Source organism: Thunnus maccoyii, chromosome 15 (assembly GCF_910596095.1).
Source record: "Thunnus maccoyii chromosome 15, fThuMac1.1, whole genome shotgun sequence".
Lineage (NCBI taxonomy): Eukaryota > Metazoa > Chordata > Actinopteri > Scombriformes > Scombridae > Thunnus > Thunnus maccoyii.
The window spans coordinates 8,688,633-8,705,655 of NC_056547.1; the positions used below are offsets into that span (position 1 = coordinate 8,688,633).

The following is a 17,023-nucleotide window of genomic DNA, read 5'->3' on the forward strand; positions in this document are numbered from 1 at the left end:
AAAGAGATAAATTACTGGAATGTAAATATGTGAGCACATAGCGAACTAACATGAAGACAATATGCTGATATCCAAAACAACAGCTCTTGAATAAATATGACCTTTGTAACTTGTGATTTTATTAATTTTTCCAGCTCTTGTTTGGATTGCATTCTATTATAGTGCTTACATAATATCTAATATTTAATTTAACACAATGAACAACTGGACAGTGTACTCTATGTCTTGTAATGGAATGTATTTATTCTATTTTATTTAATAATTAATAATAATAAATTGTTTTAATTATTAACCTCCCTCTAGACCAGTGGTTCTCAAACGTCTCCACATCAAGGACCCCTAACTGACACAAGATAGACAGGAGAGAGAAGGTTTTGTCACAGGGACCCTCATCTGATAAGATTTTGGCTTTAAGATGTTTTATTACAGAAAGTGTATGAAACCGATGACCAGAATAGTCACACATTCTGTCATTGTGTTACTTATGGACGGAAATACAGTGAAAATAAATGATTCCCCTTTTTGCTGGAGACCCCTTGGAACCCTCCTAAGGACCCCTGGGGGTCCCCGGACCTCACTTTGAGAATCACTGCTCAAGGCTACATGTCATGTGTAAGATATACAAGACATGAGTACAATGTTGGTTGAATTTGTGTCCAGTTTGAAACTAGTTAAAAAAAAAAAAACATTATTCAGGGGGTGGACAAAATAATAGGAACACATCATGACACACATCACTCCAACTCAATAGCCCTCTAATAAATTATGCTTTTAATGTCAGATTCAGAGCATCCTTTACATTATTTATTTTACATTTAATCAAGTACTTAAGTATTATTTTGAGGTTCTTGTACTTTACTGAAGTATTTAAATATAATGCTACCTTATATTTCAACTCCACTACATTTAAAAGTCATAGTTTTAGATTGTTTGATTGATTTATTTATTTTTAGAATTATAGATTCAGATTCTACATCAAAACTGGTGACACATTTATAAAATGTGATGCGTTTTTACAAATGAAATGACCCAACAGTAGTTAATAGTGGCCTTGTCTCAACCCGCTACATCACAACAATGCTGCTTATGCAATAATGCATCAGTAATAATAATACATATAATATGCATAATTAATACTTTTACTTCAGATATTTTAAGTACATTTTGCTGACAATATGTAGGCTTACATACTCATACTTTAATGCATTTTTACATTGTAGTATTGCCACTTCTACTTAATCAAAACATCTGAAGACAAGTTTCAACTGTAAAAAGTATAAAACTCACAAAACATAAAACATGAAATAAACTGCATAAAGACATGTAAAAATGCTGTTTAAATGTATTGTTTATTATATATATTATGTACTGTATTGCATTACAATGTCCACACTCTACGGTTCATACACACAGTTTGTGAATTGTGCAGAATACAGCATGATTGTATGAGATGGGAAATAACAAATCATGGGTGTGTAAAAACATAAAAGAGCCTCTTTGCTCAGCAGGGTCTTCATGTAACCAAATAGTCTTCAATAGTGACGTATAATATGCAGCATTATCTGAGATATTCTGGTAAGTGGTGTTTGCAGGCGTTTAACTATGTGCTGCCTCTGAAACAAGTGGACTCTTGTGTCAATAAACTGATCCAAGACGCTCTGCAGCTCAGGAATGTTTACAGCCGTGTAATTTCAACACAAAATTTTGCAACAACCACTGAGCTCAGTGGACCAAAAACATGTTTGACTCATCATACCATACGCGATATTCATGTATTACACAAATATTATCACCATGACATGCTAAACAGACAGATTTCAGACTGTAATTTCATTGCTAGTCATCATATGTCATATCATCTGTGCCGTCTTCTCCCACACCCCCACACACAAGGAAGTGTTACATCATTTCATGTGTATTACACATTATTATTGTAGAGACTTCTGTATTACAGCTGCTGGGTGTGTGTAATCTTAAACCTCTCCAGGAGGGCAAAAGAAGTGAAAAAGGACTAGAAGACTATGGTTATGGAAGCAGTTGTTATGTTTATTAGACACCAGAAAAGCAAAGTCGTCTCTCCATATTTCATCCATCCGACTATTTTTGTTTTCTGGTGTTGATGACGAGGATGCCGTCAGTGCTACAGACTCTTATTCCTGCTGTTAAAAGCTGTTTAGAGCTGGGAGGTTATTAATGGCTTTACATCCATTAAAAAAACAACAAAAAAACTTGCTGTGTTTGTTTAATAGTCAAGTGGAGCTATGGTTTATCAAGAGGCAAACAAGGAAATACAAGAATCTGATTACCTGATGAAACCTGAAGACCGAGATAAGTTAAGTGAAAGCACAACTTTGCAACTTTGGCAGCTTCATGTGTTGATGAGAGATAAAAGTTTGAGGTTTGAAAAGTTTGACTGGCTTCATGTAAATGTTTAATACGACTTCACTCCTTTCACCTCAATTTCTAGCTGCTGCGGAGATGATGAAAATAATTCATACTGTGGCAGGTGCTGGTGTGCAATGGTGAGCTCAGCACGAGGAGCCGCATCAGACGAACAAAGAGGAAAAAAGACAAGTGAGGAGCAACTTAGTGTTTAAATGTTTTATTTGCAACTTTCTTCACACGTTTGTTTACTGCAACAGAATAAAATATGCATACTGGATGAATTTTGATGGTGGTTAAAAGTTTTTAGCTCTTTCTTCAGCCTCCGCTCTGCATGAGGATGTGACTTAAATAGATACTAGTGATGTTTTATTTTATTGCTGCAGGTAAACTGTTAATATTATCTATCTTCTGTTTGCTGCTAATGTGAGAAGAGTTTTTAAATTGTGTTTATGAATCTGCTACATATGGATTAAATCTGTAGTAACAGGAAGGTTTACTGATCGAGAAGTGAATATATCAGACTTGTTTCTCATTTATGAAACAGTAATGAAAAAATACTGGAAAAAAGGTGAGGCATCGATTGTTTAAAGTAGTCTGTGGAGCCACAAATGTTTCTACCAAATTACCTTCTGAGCTCATAAATCAAACTACTCATCCTAGAAATGTCAGTCTGATATTTACAAGCCTCCAGAGTCTGTAAAAGATGTTTGAAATGTCCATTGTTAACTGCAATTTTATGTATTTACATAGTATTATATAGAGGAGATGTTTAACTGACATCATGTCACAGCATTTGTTCACTGAAGTGCCTCTGGGAAGGAAAAAAAGATTGTTCAAAGACATGTCGTGTCTCCTTACATAACATCTATGAAGACAACAGCAGAGCTCTGCTGCTCTTAACTTTGACAAGATAATGCTTGTCATTCTTTCTTGTTGCTACTTTTGGTTCAAACCATTTATTATGTTGTTTCACAAGAAAAGACGAGGAAGGAGATGATGATGATAGAAAAATGACCAAACTCCTGGAAATTAACTTGTTGTTGTTGTGAAAGTTATTCACTCAACACCTGCAAATAAACCTTTTTGTTGTTGTTGTTGTTGTTGCTTTTTGATTGCAACAGAGGAGAAAAATCAGGACCCCTGTTGACCAAAATCACTATTTAATTTAGTTTCAAAACAAAAAAAAGGACAAACGCAGTAAAGCATGTTGCGGTTGCTCTAGTTCAGACTCAAGAAGGAACAAATTAGTAAAAACAACTTGTAATGTAGTTGCGGTCAAACACACAGATGACTAATTACTGTGCAGCGTTCACTTCAGCTCGGCCACGAGAGATCAGATACTGAATATCAACAAATGAAAATGAACAATCATCACAGGACAGTCGGACAACTCAAGATAGAATCTGAGGAAGTTAAAGTGTGTATTTAAAGCCATATCCTTTATTATTATAGTGAGCTGTAATAGTTAGACCATATTAATCATGGTCAGAGAGACGCAAATTGTGAAGGAATTATAAAGATAGTCAAGTGATTCTGGTTGAAAAGACAAGACATAAATTGTGGTTTATAGTATGAAAATCCCATCTCATGTTGTTCTTTATTTACTTTAAGCCTCTACAGTATCGAACAACCAGGTGATCCAGAATACAACAACATTTTTCTTTATTTGATCCATTGCATAAGGAGCTACGACTGAGTTATTAGACATGAACATTGTTTCTTTTGAGCCTTTGCAATTTTCCAAAGGATATTACAATTATTACAGAATATTCTCTTGTTTTTTCAGCCAGCAATTTATTATATAAATGTAAAAAAAGAGACAAACATGTCACAAGTTGTATGTGATGTCTATTTGAACTAAAAATGGTGGATTTGCAAAATGTTAGCAACTCCAACCTCTACATATCAGGCAGCACACATACTACTTAATAGCTTAGCTTAGCTTAGCTAGTTTTGGAAATTAGAGGAAAAAGTGAAGTCTGATTAGTGGTGAGAGCAGTGTGGGTGTGAAGGATAAAACTCTTGGGACATTAAAACAGCTGCTGAATATGTGATCGGGTTGCTTTTTCTGTTATTGGCATTCAGATCGGGTTTCTGCATGAAACAGCGCTCTGGTGTGTAGGCAAAACCAGGCGGTACAGAACAACCACCACACATAGAGACTCAGTGTAAGTGGACTCTCAAAAATACACTTGCGGCCTCCACACACACAAGCTCTCACACTCCCCACGCACCAAACCAAAAACTCAATCTAAAAGTATAAATATCTCCGTCACTGTCTGTGCTATTTAAAGACTTCATGATCATCTGATGAGTTCTTTCCACAAAGACTGAAGTCATGCAAAAAAAAAAAGGGAACAAGGACAAATATGTTGTGTAGCGAGTTCAGGCAGAGATGTACAATGTGTGACAGCATCGGTACATCTTGCTCAACTTCCCCTGAACAATCTTATAGAAAACCTCACTGATGATTCCTGAAAGGGCAGATTATTCAACTGCAGCAGCATGACATCATGCCTGAAAAGACTACAACAATGAAAAAGGAGAGTATACAGTGTACAGGGTGATTGTGAAGGTAAAAACAATAAAATTAAAAGGTAAAAACATAAAATTGTCTGCATTAGAATTACCAGCAATGTCCTTCTCTTGAAAATATAAAAATACAGAGTTGTTTTTACAAATTTATCACCAAGGACAATACTGCAATTATTAAGAGTTCCTTAATAAGATTTTCAGTGTTAGAAGAAATCTTAAGTTCCCTCTAACATAACATTTATAAGAAGAGCTGTACAACATATTTAAATAACAAAAGACATTTCTGTCATACCGCCGGCTCTTATTTTTAACCCTCATCAGCCTCCATGCTGTCTGCAGAAGAAAAGAGCAAAAGAAGTATGACGTGTTCTGTAATGTTTGCATTTTTGATTTGAACAGCATATCAATTCCAACAAGTTTTAAGCTATAAATAAAGTCAGTACACCAAATGACCAAAATAGGCATGACTTTATTATTTTTTTTCCAAAACTGCTGCATAACAAACTAAAATCAATATGAAAACACACAATACAAAACAAAAATAACACTTCAGCATCGCTCACAATGAGAACAAACATCAGTTTGGGTTTTAATTGTGAATCTACAGAGAGTAAAAAAATGTCTAGAGAATAGTGTCATTCACAAGGTTGCGTGTTGAGCTAGAAATGCTCTGATTCTCTGGAGAAGCTCTTTCTTCACGCTGTCTGGTACGAGGGCTGCGGAGGAGAGAAACATAGATTTAAAAAAAATTGGAAAGAGTTAATGTTAGAGCACATAGAGTGACCAGAAAAATAGAAATAATACTAAATCTGTCAAACGTAGTTTACAGATTGTTGTTGTCCAGGATTTCATTATATTGTATGATGACTCAAGTATTTTTAGTTTTCCATAAATGTAAATGAGGAAGTTTAAGTGTGTATCTGGTTAAGAATCTGGTTCTCGACAAACAACTAAAACAGAAGTCTCAACAGAAACTGCAGATTTTATGTAACACATCATTTGTTGTAAAACACAACACTTTGCTGCATGTGTTTACAGATCTGAGTCACATTTGTGTCTGTGTATCTCTGAATGAAAGACATCAACATAGTGTGGAAGTAACAGATTATAATTTTCATCTCCTTTAGCATCTTTTGTATAATTGTACCTTTTTACTGCAGAGCTTTTTGACTGGTGTACTGCACTGTGCTGCATTTTATATTACAAATCGACCTTTATGGGAGCTTAAGTGTCGTCTCTCTAGTTGCTCTCCAGTTCAGAAACTTGTCATGTTAAACAGCCAAATGTGAAGCCATTTGAAGTTTACAACTAAAGATGATTTATTACAACAAAATGGAACAATCAGAGTTTTTTTTAACCTCTTAAAAATCCAGTTTTCTCCCATTAAGTAGCTTTAAGTTTAGACAAATAATTGAAGCCTGTCTGTCTCACAGTGTTACATATAACATGTGCATCAACTTGTTCCAGCTCTTCATTAAAGCTATATGATATTTACAATGGCTGAATTATTTAAAGCCAAGAGTCTATGTTTCTTATGGCTGCACCTTTCTGTCAAATGGAAATATTTAATGATCTTTTTTATAGTGACTATCAAGTATATTTTATTATGTGTTCTATATAATTGATTTATCGGTTAGTTGATTGACAGAAAATTAATCTGCAACTATTTTGATAACCAAATTATCGTTTTAGTCATTTTTTAAGCAAGAATTTGCTACTTTTAGCTTCTCAAATGTGATTATTTAATGCTTTTCTTCGTCATACATGACAGTAAACTGAGTATCTTTGGTTTTTTGGACTGTTGTTTGGATAAAATGAGACATTTAAAGATGTAACCTTTGACTCTGGTATATTAAAACAGGTATTTTCACTGTTTTCTGACTTTTTATAGACAAAATGACAAATCGAAAAATAATATAGAAAATCGGCAGATTAGTCGATAATGAAAATAATCATTAGTTGTAGCCCCAGTGGATAGGAATAAAACTAACAATTATTTTCATTATAAATTAGTCTGCTGATTATTTTCTTGATTAACTGACTCATCATTTTGTTTATGAAATGTAAAAAAAAAGAAACAAATGCTTATTTTTCCCAACCAACAGTCAAAAATCCAAATATATTAAAGAAGCCCAATAATGTTTGTGTTTACGTAGTGTGTATGATGATTGTTTTGTGATGTGAATGAATCATACTGTGTATAATAAAATGTTCTCAGGTCTCTCTTGATAATAATAATGATAATAATAATTTATGTTTCCCCTAAATTCAGCCCGCCACATTTAGCATCTTTAGACACTTTGGTATCTCCACCAGAATACAAATAAAATTAGTTTTGACTGTGGAAGATGTAGAAGTTAAATTAGGCACTTTCCCCCCTCATATCCAGGTTTTTACACCCTGCATAATTCAGCAGCTCTTCTACTTGATGTGGTAATTTTTGCTGTTCTTCCACCCTCTGCTGTTGTGTTTTTGAACATGAACATCTGTACAATACCTCTGCCTTTCGGTGTGACTTCTGTGACCAGGTCCTCCACTGTGACGTGCTCCAGGCCCTTTTCTCTGATCACATCTGAACACAAGAGTTAGTCACTTTAGAGATCCTGTCTTTCACAGGACTAAAGCACCGTCACAAACACACAAACACAAACAAAAATACCTTTGCAGTGTGCTTTCAGCTGATCCTTCCATCCACACTCAACCAGCTTTGCCCTGAGTAATTCTTTCAACCTGCAGCCACACATTTAGTTGACATTATATTAGTATCTTACAAAGCCAGTGCTGTCTCTAAACCACTGGTGACCGAATCACTGCAGAGGAAAGCTTGCTTACCGCTCCCGTTCCCCCATTTCTATCAGCTTCTGGTTTATTGCAGCCCTCATTTGGGAATCTTTGCTCATGATCTGTCACAAATCAAATACAAACAATCACAGGGTCAGTTTGAATGCAACCATTTCAGGGGAATATACAAAAAAATGATTTGTTTAGCGAGCAATCAGGTAGCCGCTACCTTTGTCGAAATGGATCAGCTGAAAAATACACAGTGCCTTCACATAGCCGTACCGTCTAAAACATCACACGACTAATGGTTCCGCTATGGCAGCGGTTACTTTTCTAACAACCGAACCAAACTTACGTTATTCCTCAAAATCTAGTCTGATAACACCCATAATCTTCAAATGACTATATCATGTCTGTGAATACTAAATAAATAAAGGCACACAAAGCGTTTTGAGAGAAAATACAACGAGAACTCGGCTTCCCATGAGTGCTCGGGCTCGTCGTGTCCGCTGTAAAAATGGCTCCGTGTGCGACAAAACAGGAAACGTGTGTCTTGTCTTGCCGAGTTGTTCACCATCATCATCTTGCTGCACAGGCTGTCACCAACTTGTGATTAAAGGCAGTCGCAGTTTAAAAGACATGGCTGCGTCCAACTATTCATTGAAGGTCAACAGAGAGCTGTTGGACCCCAACTTCGAAAGTTACCGGTTATCTCTGGACGCCATACCAACGTACAACGTAGAGCTGGATGCTGGTGAGAGAAACTACAGTTAGTTAGCTTCAGTCTGCTAGCAGATTACTACTGATACATGTCTGTCACAGCACTTATGTAATAAGCTGAGAATATAAGATAAACATTTGATTTCATTTATTCTCATATTTATCTGAAATTTGCATCTCATTTTAGGCTATTTTATACTTTATACTCCACTACATTTATTTGACAGCTTTAGTTACTTTTCAGATTAAGATTTGATACAATGGATAATATAAGAAGCGTTTAAAATACAACACATTGTTAAAGATGAAACCAGTGGTTTCCAACCTTTTTGGCTTTTGACGTCTTACAAAAAGCAGTGTGTAGTCGGGGTCACATTTCAGATGTCTATGAGTTGTTAACAGCTCCACCATCATTTTTCCCTCTAAACTTCTCACATGGTTTAATTTCAATAAATGTTCAAATGATCCAATATTTCACCAAAAATCATAGATGAGAGAAAAAGTCCAAAAACTGAAAACAGATTTGTGTATCAGGACTTTGTTTTTTCTTCTTTTCTCTCTCATTAATCATCTCACGACCCCTCAGATTTATCTGGTGACCCTTTGGAGGGGCCCCACCCCTAGGTTGGGAACCACTGGACTAAACTAGTTAACTGTATATAAAGTAGTTCAAACTAGCTCCACCTCCAGCAGCTACAACAGTAACATGCTGCTCTAACACTGATGCTTCAGTATTAATAATATAATGATGTCATATATAATAATATATCAGTCAGAGGGACCAAACCACTACTTTTACTCATAATACTTATGCACGCTGTTTTTTAAGGTGCTATCTAAATAAAGTTATGAGTATGATGATGATGATTATTATTATGTACTTAAGTAGGATTTTTCATACAGGACTTTTCATGCAAAAATCCCTCCAAAATAGCACATGAAAACACCAAGACCTTGAGGAACACCATAGAAAAAAAATCATGCTGTGATTTGGTGTCAAAAGCTTTTGACATTTGGAGATTTCTGTGAGAACTGCATTTTTTTTGGATTTGATGGCGAGCACTTCTGTTCTGGAAATTGCTCAGAAACCCCCTTATTGTCAATAAACATAGGAAGACACATTCTCTGAATGCCCTCGGTCTCTAGTTTGTGGTTGTAATGTTTCACGAGAATGTTATTATCCTAGAGGTCACAACAGGTCATTTTATACAGTGAGGTCATGTTTAAAAAAAAATGGTCTCACTACAATGAAATGGCTACTATGGGGACTAACATCATCACACATGAATACAATTGGGCTCATTGAATCCTGAAGAGTCTCAGCTTTTCAGTCCCAATTTAAGAAATTTCAAGACTGTTTAGGGACCCCAGTATGCAGAAATATTCAAATACACTAACCCATTTATACTGCATGTAAATACTGCATGGTTTTTGCCAAAAACTGCATGGGATTAGCATAAAGGGAGGACTCGTGGGTACCCATAGAATTCGTTTTCATTCAGATATCTTGAGGTGAGAGGTCAAGGGACTCCTTTGAAAATGGACAAAATTTAGCCTAACTTTGTAGCATTATTTAGCCCTGTTCCTGACAAGCTAGCATGGTTGGTACCAATGGATGCCTTAGGTTGCTTTAAAGCTGAGCCTGCTACAGCCTCTGAAATACAGTAATGTTGTCTGAGGGTGCAGACGCTTCTGTAGGTCTCTGAGGGTTAAGACAGACTTGAAAAAAATTGTGAACCTTTAATTGCATTTGGCTGGAATGACTTGCTGTACACATTTTTGGTGGCTCTCGATTGTCTATAATGCCTCCCTGAGAGTTACAAAGTGCTTTAAACACAAAACATACCGCAGTCAAAAAATGAAGTGAAAAATCGCAACCAAATTAACATCTGCTAAATGTATAGAAGACATGAAAATAAAGGTAAAAGAAGACAAATGTAGTCAGAAAATGAAGCCATGGTAGGCAGGGATATGCAAATATGTTTTTTGAGCTTTTTTTGAACATTTTCCCATTTATTTATTATTCAGTTGCTAATATGACATATAAAGTGACATTAAAAATGATCAAAAATACTAATTCCACAATCTACCACATATCAGCCAAGATCACACATTTACTTCAAAGCTAATGGTGGCAGATACCAACAATACGCTGATACTTAGCTGCTTCTTTTGAACGTATAACAGCTGTATCACTCTTACAATACTTTATAAAGATCGAAAAATAAAAATGTAAACATTTTCAATTGGTCTTATTCTAACATTTTGCTTTTCCATCTTTCCTGCAGCTGTGGAGGAAGTTAAGCTGAAGGATACTCAGTACACCCTGGAACACATGCGTGCATTTGGCATGTACAATTACCTGCACTTAGATCCTTGGTATGAAGACAGCGTGTTGTTTGTGGACAGCAAAGGACGAGTTCTCAGTCTCACCGTCACGCTGGTAAACTTTTAAATCCTTCTGTTTTTTTTCTTGAAAATAGCTGGTAGGAATTTTGAGAGCTGTTTTGCAGCAGCAGGTTGGCTTATTTGCATTTATCGTGACTCAGTTGTTAATATAATGTTCCACCAATGTCTATGAGGCAAATCCTTGTTTATTTATTGTAGCTGGCAAGTGCAGCTCTGATGTTGTGACAGTTGTGAATTGCTGATGGGCTTTAATGCATCTGACACACCAGCAGGTGGTGACCAAATACTTACCAATACATGTGTAATAGCAGAATCAGCCCACAATGCATTTCTGGCAGGTGAGATAAAAACTAAATTTGAAAAAAAATTCACAATATTAACATTTCAAAGGTTACACTATTAATTTGGCTCATTATAATTTACCTAACTTGCTGTTTTCTTGCATAAGATGCTCTATTAGAGACAGTCAGAGAGTCTCAGTAGAAGGGGAAGAAGACAGCTTTTTTTTATTTCATCTTTTGTCCTTGCTATGATTCACAGAAGATACAGTTTTGAATGAGCCTCAGTTGGATAATCACAGGACCGATTACATAATTGACTCAAGGTGCTGATCCAGGTTTGTTATCCAACACTAAGATACTGAGATGTGGAGCAAAATCAGCGAAATGAACTCGTCAACCAAGACTTCTTTTATGCCTGAGACATCACTGACCATGATTAGAGATAATTGCGCCACGTCTAAACTGGCCTGAGTGATCCGACTATAATCCTGGGGGGACGGTATTTCTGGCTTTCAGTGGAATCATTAAATGACTCTTTATGGAAATGTGTGGCTGAAATTCTAATTACAATCATCACATGATAATTATCATCACTAGCGAGCCTTTTGTGCACATTTGAAGGGAAATGTCGCCCGGCACGTTGTGCATAAGGGGTTCGCACTTTGTTCGGGGCATTAACGGAACAGATGCTGGAGAAAAAGATCTCAAAGGTGCGTCGTACATTAGGTAGCGATATAATACGCGGTGTCACGCTCCATGGCAACCACAGGGCAGCTGCTGCATAGTCCTTTTTTGAGACACTGTTACTTCACGCGATGAGTAATTGATGCTCACGCGCTGGCATATCTGTGTATTACTAATAAGGCTCGGTGAGTCGTGCATCACATGTGAAGCGCAGTCACATGGGCAGCCACAGGATGGTCGGTAACTTCATCTCTCTTTGATGAGTGCATCTTGTTTAGTGTTGAAGATGTTTTCCTGTGGCGTTTTGACAGTCAGAACATCATAGAAATGATGTTTTACAGTGTGTTTTTAATGTATCAGATGTTAATTGCAGTATTTTCTTCTGGGATTAGAGTGACTCATCCAAGATGAAAGCAGTGACCTTTTTCTTCTTCTGTGGTTCAAAGACCTCTCTGATTAAGTGTCTGTTTGAATCTTTGTGAGTCATAACTAGTTACAGAACGTTATTTCATAGGTTAGTTGAACTTGTTTAAAAGCAGTAAGACATTATTCTACAAAATTCAAACTTTCCCTCATTTTTAGTAGAACATGTAGTGAAAAATGGTGACTAAATCAAGTTTTGTACCATCCCTGTGCTTCTCTCCACCATTAGAGTTGAAAGGATTAGCTGATTTATTGATGCACAGAAAATGAATCAGCGACTATTCAGATTACCACTTTTCAAGCAAATCAAATTCAAAATGTGAAGGTTTTCAGCTTTTCTTTATCATATATGACAGTAAATTGAATTTCTTTGGATTTTGGACTTTTGGTCAGACAAAACAATAAATTTAAAGATGTTACCTTGGGTTGTGAGAGATTGTAATGGGCATTCATTTATCATGAAATGAATCGTTCGTACCCCATTCACTCCCTGCAGATATGAATAAATCAAACAACGCTCAGATTTATGTAGAAACAACTGCAGTCATATTTTTCCTGAATTCTGACTTGAGAGGTTTGTTGTGTCGTGAATCCAGGACACCGCCCTGGGGAAGCCGAGAGAGGTCTACCGGATAACCTCCGACTCCGACCGGTGTGAGGATCGTCTCTGCGCCTCCCTCAGCCTCACCTCAGCGACCTGGGCGGCTCTGTCTGACGGCACGGGGAGACTCTACCTCCTCCGCACCGGCAAGAGAGGAGACAGCTCCCATACCAAGTGGGAAGTAAGTATAGCGACTGGGTTTACTGCTTTAAGCAATACGCAAATACAAATGTTTTATAAAGTAGTAATGTAATGTGAAAATAAAAGGGCAGAAACTGATTTATGACCTCTTTTACGACCTCTGTTGGTGACTCACCAGAAGTGCAACAACACGAATTTGAATTCACCTCAGTGATCTATTGCACAGCTGCCATCCCTTGTACAGTATCTCCATGAATAAGTGTTGCCTATAATTGAATGTCACAGTCAACTATTATCACCATTTCAATAGTGAGAGATATATTCTATGCTGAAGAGTAAATATGTCACCATGTACTCTGTTGATAACGGTGCTGCTTCGTCGTCCGCTTTTTTGGCTCGACATCGTGACTTGTTAGCATTAATAATTGACATTTCTTGTAGCACAAGTTTAAAGCCCCCTTCTCTACTCAGAAATGTGTTTTTCTTCTTGTTCCTTCAGTTGGATGTTTGATCTTCACAGTGCAGGGTGATACATGTGCAGAGTTTGACACCAAAAGGCTGTTTTGCATTCACCTGCTGAAGAGGGAAAGTTTTATCTGTGCTCACCAAAAATCTGAGGTTAAGGAGTGTACCTAGGAGCGTGATTTATGACATCACGTCTAGTTTTGAGCCAATCGAGGGCCAGTAAACAACGAACACAACATGAATGTACTTTTCAGTGAAGCAGGAGACGTCTTGTATCCGGCAGCTCAACTTTTGATATAAAGAATATTTGAATATTCATAGATTTCTGGATTGGATTTATACCGTCCCCGAGTCTATCAGAGGAAAGACAAGCCAGTCATCTTCTCCGTCGGCCCAGACACATAAAATTTAACACTTCATCCATCTTTGGAAGCATAAATCCAATTTACACAATAAACAACCTGAGCAAAGACACCGAAAAACAAAATATTTAAAGACGTGAAGAGATATCTTATGTCTTTTACGTCCTTGTCTACATCACACTTTGATTGAAAAAGTATTTGCCAACGGTTGATATTGATTTTTTAAGTAGTTTTAATGAGGTTTTTTTTTTTTTGTAGGAAAAAAACATCAAAGCAGATGATTCTTATATATCATAAAACATGTCTGGAGAGGTTCTTTAAAATCAGACCAAGTTGTTTTGAATGTCTGGAAAGTGAGAAGGCCTAAACTGGTGATATAATGAATATGTCTGTCACTGTCTAACACTGTCAAAGCCCCACAGGATCATTAGATATTAAAAAAAAGCTTGTTCATTATGATTTTTCAGCAGATATTTGGTGATATTTGATCCCTGTATCATGTCTTCTATGCTATTGTAGATGAAGTAGCAGATGCAGTGCTGTATTTAAACGACTATATTGTATAAACAGTGTATTTTAAGGTAGAAATATCAGAATGAACCAACCAATAGTCCTGTTGAGAAATGCAGGCAGCGTTTAGCTTTTGCATTAAGAAACGTCCTGTTCATCAACTTAAAAACTTGTCCAAAATAAGTCTGTTTGAACAGTTATTCAAATTCTAAGCTTTAGCACCAGTTTCTGTGTTTAAAAAAGCTCAGCCAGGATTTGGAAATTGGCTTGTTGTAGCGAGGGATGAAGGCGGACAATTGGGATTGCCTACAAATGAGAGTTCACCCTCTGAACAAGCACACTCGAAGCGACTCTGGAAGCAAATTTCAAGAGTGGAATTCGTAATGAAGATTTAAGCCCTTGAGTGACTTACTTCCAATGTTCTAATTTTAAGTTTCAGCACTCAGGGATCCCCGCCAAGCCATGAAACGTTCTTTCATTTTGGTTTGTGTGTGTGTGTGTGTGAGTTGTAAAGATATCGGTAGTAAAACAGACCCATAAATCAGATATATTTATGCAGTCACATTAAAGTCTCGGCATCATATCACCCTTCTCAACCTGTAGCTGTAGACATTGATTTAGAAATACTAGTTTGAATTAGCATTTTATTGATAAAATGAAGATGAATATCTTCTTTCTGAAGCGCAACGTAGACCGTTTAAGGTCATTTTGGAACATTTTGATGCAAAGCAAATGCAGTGGCCTTCATTAAAGCATATTTTACAGCTACATTAGCTAGCATATAGCCCTTAATCTTTATAACCATTAACGTTTTGTCATTTCAAACCATTAATCAAATGCAGCTACACCTCCACCTAAACTCCACATTTCACATTTTAAAGCTTATAAGCTCCTGTCAAGAATGATTTACAAGAACTGACACAGTAAAATGAACTTAGATTTTTTAAAAATTAACAAATATTAGTAATAACTGAAGCTCATTATTATTGATCAGAGAAAGAGCCCTAAATATTTAACTGATCACCACAGACTGATGAAATAAAACAAAAGTGTGAACGGACCATCTAAATGAAAGAAATCGAGAAGGTTAAAGGGAGTTTATGCCCTCTTTAACCGCTCAGTTCATCTGCAGAATGAGCATCACACTGTATGAACATCCTATAAAATCTTTTGATTTGATTAAATCGTTTATTTGAAAACATATGAGGAAAAACTCCCACACACTGTCTCATTTACTGCTGTAATTTTTATTAATTCACAATGCTTCGGTCTGTCTGACCTTCATCAGGTATACGGGCAGCATCACAACATTTCTTTATACTGTAAATACCCATAGAAGCTGCCTCAATCATCCAGAAATGAGTCTGACCGATGAGCACCTTGAACTAATCCAAAGCATAGCCTACCGTATGCATCACCTACAGATTAATCAGTGAAAAAAGCAAAGCAGAGACCAGAGAAAGAGAAAATAACACAAAGGCAGAAACACCAGTAAATCTTACAATATTGTCATACATTAAATATTATATTATAGCAACATCTATATTATCCCAAACTGTCCAAAGGTCATGTATAGAGCAAGTAAAATAAGAGCAAGAGTTCTGATATATCATCAATCTTACAATGTTATAATTGCAACAAAAAACAATTTAAACCCATCTATCAAAAAATGAAAAAGGAAAAGGTAAATTAAGGACAAATGTGCCAATTTACCAAAAATCTTTACAGTAATATCCATATAATTTACATAGTATAAAGATATTAGTAAAGTCTAGAGATAAAATAGTGCAAAGGATCATTACTCTTAATCAATGCATATATTCTTTTTTTTTATTAAGCTGTTTATTAGCGATTAATTTTCTGTCAATCAACAAATCGTCTCAGCACATGTCATGAGTTGACTTCTCAGTGATATCAGTTGGTGGTAGATAAGCAAATCAGACATTCATTTTACATAAAAACATTCAGGATTTTTACATGAACATTAACGCCAGCTAACAGCTAAAATGATCCTAATTATTTGCCGTCTGTGTGTCATGTCTCAGCCTCTGTTCAGTGAAGATACGGGGGAGCCTTTCACCATCCTCCACAGCGTCTCACATGTCCAGGCTGGAGTTCACACCATGGAGGTGCTGCTTCTCCGCATTCTCAAAGACCCGCAGGAAACCAAAGGAAGCGGATACTCGGTGTCTCTTGAGTGGATCACAGTCGCCAACACCGCAGGACAAGGTGGGTGGTACGCTGACCCCCCGCTGTAATTTTGGTAATTGAGCGTGAAGTCGGATGAGACAAGTGTGTCACACGTAATTAGGATCTAAATTTCAAGCTTTTTTATGTCATTTTCATGTGCATTTTACAGTAGTTACACCCATCCAGTGACAGAAATCCTTGTTAATGAAACCAAGGGAGGAAGTTAGTCATAGTCGGCCATTAATAGAGTTTGATTATTACGCCCCAGATGAGATTAGTGCACAAACATTGGCAACAGGGATTTTTCATTAAAGTTCTTGGCACTTGCTGTGAAAGAAAGACACCCTGACTAATGATTCAAAGATTGGATGGACAAAAAAAAAAAAAACAACACAGAAGCAGCCTTTGGAGAATCCTTTCCTCATTTTGTTGGATTTAAAGATGCAGCCGTTTGATATCTGCTCGCTGCAGCTTAATCTTTTGTTGTTTGTTTAGTGTCTCAGTGTTCGACTTAATCTACATTTTCTTAATGCTAA

General features: G+C 36.5%; 2 protein-coding genes across 2 annotated transcripts in view; one reads left to right on the forward strand and one right to left on the reverse strand.

Moving 5' to 3' along the window:
* Positions 1-5,369: 5,369 nt before the first annotated feature.
* On the reverse strand, positions 5,370-8,022 carry LOC121913580 (transcription and mRNA export factor ENY2-2-like). Its single transcript, XM_042436252.1, has 5 exons — positions 7,931-8,022; positions 7,753-7,823; positions 7,580-7,650; positions 7,418-7,492; positions 5,370-5,636 (listed from the first exon to the last, which is right to left on the reverse strand). The coding sequence occupies exons 2-5, from the start codon at positions 7,818-7,820 to the stop codon at positions 5,560-5,562; spliced, it is 291 nt and encodes a 96-aa protein (XP_042292186.1). The 5' UTR covers positions 7,821-7,823; positions 7,931-8,022; the 3' UTR covers positions 5,370-5,559.
* A 73-nt stretch (positions 8,023-8,095) lies between these two features.
* Positions 8,096-17,023, forward strand: part of nudcd1 (NudC domain containing 1) — a 39,800-nt gene continuing 30,872 nt past the window's right edge. The window contains exons 1-4 of the mRNA XM_042436251.1: positions 8,096-8,455; positions 10,710-10,864; positions 12,815-13,000; positions 16,343-16,526. Of these exons, the coding sequence (XP_042292185.1) occupies positions 8,185-8,455; positions 10,710-10,864; positions 12,815-13,000; positions 16,343-16,526 (796 nt within the window). The 5' untranslated portion in view covers positions 8,096-8,184. The remainder of the gene's footprint in view (positions 8,456-10,709; positions 10,865-12,814; positions 13,001-16,342; positions 16,527-17,023) is intronic.